At 35.8% G+C, this 4,750-nt stretch overlaps 1 protein-coding gene across 1 annotated transcript; it reads left to right on the plus strand.

Annotated features, from left to right (window-relative positions):
* The first annotated feature begins 567 nt into the window (after positions 1-567).
* OHP2 (one-helix protein 2) lies at positions 568-1,580 on the plus strand. The gene is made up of 2 exons (XM_089620357.1): positions 568-1,093; positions 1,204-1,580. Exons 1-2 carry the CDS (start codon positions 711-713, stop codon positions 1,316-1,318), a joined length of 498 nt encoding a protein of 165 aa, XP_089476483.1. The 5' UTR covers positions 568-710; the 3' UTR covers positions 1,319-1,580.
* Positions 1,581-4,750: the final 3,170 nt, after the last annotated feature.

Genomic DNA, 4,750 nt, shown 5'->3' on the forward strand with positions numbered 1-4,750 from the left:
GTGTTTACTTAGTCTTAATATGTTTTCACCAATTGTTTCAGCCATTATGTCCTCAAACCTACTTATTACAATACTCTCTCAAAACAAAGTTGAATTAGGGAAATATGTAGACTGTAAACGTAATCTTGACATTGTTCTCACTGTCGATAAGCACAAATGGGTTAGCACCACCCCCTACTCTCCTGAACTAAACTCTCATTCGACTAAAGAGAACTCATGAATAAGATCCAATAAATAGTTCGATGCTAAATTCTACATTTATGAGCAATATGTTGCAGCAACAGCACAAAGACATTGAGAACACCGGAGACATGCTCTATGAGCAATGCGAGTTTTTATTCTCACGCGCATATGATTTATTAGCCTGACAATACCAGCTTTAACCTTAATTCTCCAAATATTAACCCAAAAAAGTTTAAGCTAATCAATTTTGTTGTTTAGGACAAAATTATGTTAAGAGGATAAAAAAAATATGATATATATATATATATATATATATATATATATATATATATATATATATATATATATATAGTTGGTTTAAGATGCGCCAAAGTACAAACCAACCAAATGGTGAGTTTGTTGAAAACTTGGCTACATCTTATCCATTCACACAAACTCCCACTTGAAGTTGAAAGTAAGCCCAACATTCTCTCTCTCTCTTCAAACTCAAAGCTCATCGCTGTGGCATTGTCTAAAATCGTCCCAAAATGGCAGTGGCGACTTCATTTCCGTACGCCATCAAAATCCCGTCTTCGTCTTCGCAGTCACACACGCCATCCACCTCATCTTCCTCCTCCTTCAAACCTCTGCGCCATTTCGTAATAAGGAGCTACTCCCAAGCCGAGGGTCCCATTAGGAGACCCATGGCTCCCCAAGCTCCCATGAAGCCCAATCCTCCGTCGCCATCGCCGCCTTCGAAGCCCCTCGCCGGACCACCGCTGACGCTGGACGACAAGAACGTCGTGACATTGGAGTTTCAGAGAGTCAAGGCCAAAGAGCTACAAGAGTATTTCAAGAAGAAGAAGCTCGAGGAGGCTAGTCAAGGTCCTTTCTTCGGCTTCGTCGCCAAAAATGAGATCGGCAATGGAAGGTAAAACAGAATTTCGTGCAGAAACTCGTAGAATCCAATGTTTATATTAGGAAAGTGCACAATTTAGATCCTCTTCATTTTAATAATCAATTATGTCATGTATTGAACAGATGGGCTATGTTTGGGTTTGCTGTGGGATTGTTGACCGAGTACGCGACTGGTTCGGACCTCGTTGACCAAGTAAAGATCCTTTTCTCCAATTTTGGGATACTCGATCTCGAATGAATTGAGCCTCTCTCTCTCTCTGATTTGTAATATCTTTTAGTAAATGAAGTGTGTTTCGATTTTCGGTTCCCTCTCTCCCCTATCTCTTATTCTTATAAAGTTGTATCTTTTTCTCTATACCTTTTGCCAAAGCCGCATTATATACGAAAGATTTAATTTATTTCTTGCTCAACTCAGCTGTGGGCTATGCCTTACTCAGATTGAGCCAGCTTTGTACTTATGTTTGTGATGTCTTTCAATTTGGAGATTAACTTTAATCAAATAAATAAATTATTAGAACTTCATGTGTTTCAAAAGAAAATGTGAACTGTCCACACCATCTCCCGAGGACTACTAACACTTTTAGTTCAAGCTAAAAGCACCATCAAGGTAGGATAAAAAATTGCTTCTTAAAAGTTGAATATGAGAATTCCTCAAAAAAAAAAAAAAAAAAGTTGAATATGAGAAGAGTTTCGAATGAGAAATTTCATATATGTAGGGTAATACTGTCAAATTCGGCTTTTATGTTCAAAGTTCTATAAATTATAAAACTATGCGTATTTATACTAAAGTAGCCTTAATATATAGATTTTTGAAGAAAATCTTGTCATGGCCGCAATTTTGTGCGATGCAATAGGAAAATTTTATTAGTTTAAGCATCAAGGATAATTTAGTATATATATGCATAATTTAATTTTTTTTATGAAAGTCTTGACATAAAAACCCAAGATTTCCTCTTTCCTTTTAAAAAGAAAACAATCATAATCAAACTGAAAAAAGCTTATCCATTTGTGATAAAAGTTAAAACATATTTGAATGATCAACTTTTCGGATATTTGAATGGTCTCATGATTGAGAATTTGGCCATGGCATTCGGTCAGAACAGAAATCCTATTATGATCGAACTGAAATTCCAATTAAGATCGAAACAAATTGTTCTAGTCACACTACAACAAAAGCTCCCACTAATCGGAATTGATAACTTTAGGAATAAAACTGGGATTATTCCGAAGGTCAAGAGACCAAGGTTTGTGAGTTGCTTAACTCTATTTATGGATTAAAGCAAGCATCTAGGTCATGAAATATTAGATTTGGTGAGACTGTAAAGAGCTTCGATTTTGAGCAGTCAATAGATGAGCTACGTGTTTACAAGTTGTACACGAAGGTAAGGTTGTATTTCTTGTATTATATGTCGATGATATATAACTCATAGGTAATGATGTGGGTAAGTTATCTGAGGTTAAGATCTGGCTAGCAAGGAAATTCGAGATGAAGGATCTAGGAGAAGTCGCGTACATTTTGGGGGTCCAAATCTTTCGAGATCGAAAGAACCCGACATTGTCGCTCTCTCAAGCATATTATATTGATAAGGTGATTGATCGCTTCTCGATGCAAGACTTGTTGTCAATGGTGTCCATAAGAAGAGTAGTAGTCTTTATTTATGTACATTTGATGTAATAAAGTCTCACGAAGACTCTTGCTTGTAACTGCTGAATAATTAATAAAAGTTGAAACATTCATTCATTCTTCTTTGTCTGTTTGAAGCTTTATAATAATCTATAGTCTTTAATCCTTAAACAAACCTAACAACAAATGAAGAGTCAAATATAGATTTGCATGAACAAACTCTTCATGGTTTGCTTAAAACAATACATTCGCAATCTAAGGATCAAAGGGCTATCGATCTCAGTATGATTGTTAGGAGAATATATGGTGTCAAGTTATGAGGCATTGAGAGTTGGAGACTCTATAGTTCTTCCTAGGTATCTTCTGAAGGTACTGAATTGACATGTGCACTTCTAGAGACAGATTAAGAACAAACCATTTAACCTCTTATGTCTCGAAGTCACCACGTATGAATTGCATCGTGCTTACCTCAATCCTGAAATGAGACATGTCATTTCATAGCTTACGTATTCTCATTTGAGAAAGTCAGAGTTCTACATTCACTATGTGATATAGACCAGACCTAGACAAGACTTATTGGTGAAATACTAAGTTATGAAGATGTCATGAGTAACTTGTGAAGATCTCATTGATATGGAATTCATGTATAAGATTGCTGAAATGCAATGTGTATCACGTCATGCTTTGTCCTTGGAATGTGAATAAATGAACTGGCCAGTGTCCAAATTGAGTCTTGACTCTTTTGGATGAAACAATGTGACTTGTTAGCTCCTCGTCAATACATTGTTTCTAACTTATTCATAAGCGACAAAGGAGTTGAGGAAATAACAGCTAGAAGGGTAAAATGGTAATTTTGTAAATCCCGACTAGCTGATGATATTCATGAAGGGTAAACATAGATAATATTCAGTGGATCCACTCATCACAATTAGTTGAATTCTTGAGTAGAAAATAAATTCATTTGAACCTAGAGATTCTCAGTGTCAACTCTTTAGTGGAGTCAGTTGACATTAAGCTAAACTTGGAAAAGGTTTGTGAACTTTTGAGTCCATGCATGCTAGCTCAAGCTTTGTTCATTTGGATCCATAAGGTCACTACCACAAGTCGTTAGAGTAGGATTAGTTAAACTAGAAGCTAAGCCAAAACAAGAAGTAGACAAGTTTTACGAAAATTGTCTAAAGGGCAATTTTGTCTTTTTGGACATTGGATGGTATGAATATCAATAAATAAGTTTTTTGACATTGTCATTTGATGACAATGAGATTATGTTATTCTCGGCCGTAATGAGTTATTTGGCCTTGAGGATTGATTTCAATTCATGGAATTTTACTTTAAAATTCTTAATGAGCTTTTCTTATGTTGTCATGAACAAATAAAGAAACATCTAGAAGCTCCTTCTAGAAGCCTCAAAACCGACCAACATAGCTAGAGAAAGATAGTTTATTTTGTGCATTAATGTATGAAGATACCTGCCAAAAGAAAAATAGGAAACAAATTTTCTTTAAGAGGAAACAATGAGGGCGGCCAAGGGAGAGAAGAACAAATGAGGAAACAAATCCAAGGCCTTCTAGAAGGTATGATAGACGTCCAAAGAGGGTAGAAACGAGGAAATAAGATTTTATCATGAATATGTGATATTCTATAGAGAAGAGGAAACTACCTTTTGAAGGTTAACCTCCTCCTATAAATACTCCAGTTCATTCACAATTCACAACACACAATTTTAGAGATTGAGAGTTTCTCTCTCTAGAATAGTGGCCACCCATCTCTCTCTCTCTCTCTAACCCTTCTTGTTCTTTTGTTTTGGCACCTAGGTCCTCATTAGACCTAGCATTTGTTTTAGCTCTTTGGCTCCAAGACTTGTTCTTGAGTCATCTTGTTTAAAAGTGCCCACACACTAAATCCTATCCACACTCAAAGACTCTAATGGTAGATGTTGGAATAGATCTAGGATTAAGAAAAAAATTTAACGCTTCTAGCTAGCGGCGAAAAATAAAATTTTCTTTAAACAAGTAAACACGATTTTTACTAACCTAGACAAAGAGC

The sequence above is a fragment of the Urtica dioica genome, chromosome 7 (genome assembly GCF_054948205.1).
Source record: "Urtica dioica subsp. dioica isolate 48M chromosome 7, U.dioica_male_clone48M_v1_H2, whole genome shotgun sequence".
In the NCBI taxonomy this organism is placed as follows: domain Eukaryota; kingdom Viridiplantae; phylum Streptophyta; class Magnoliopsida; order Rosales; family Urticaceae; genus Urtica; species Urtica dioica.

Bases quoted from the DNA above. Each gene is read 5' to 3' on its own strand.
- OHP2 (XM_089620357.1), top strand. From the start codon at position 711: ATGGCAGTGGCGACTTCATTTCCGTACGCCATCAAAATCCCGTCTTCG. The intron at 1,094-1,203 runs GTAAAACAGAAT...TGTATTGAACAG, and splicing joins AATGAGATCGGCAATGGAAG to ATGGGCTATGTTTGGGTTTG.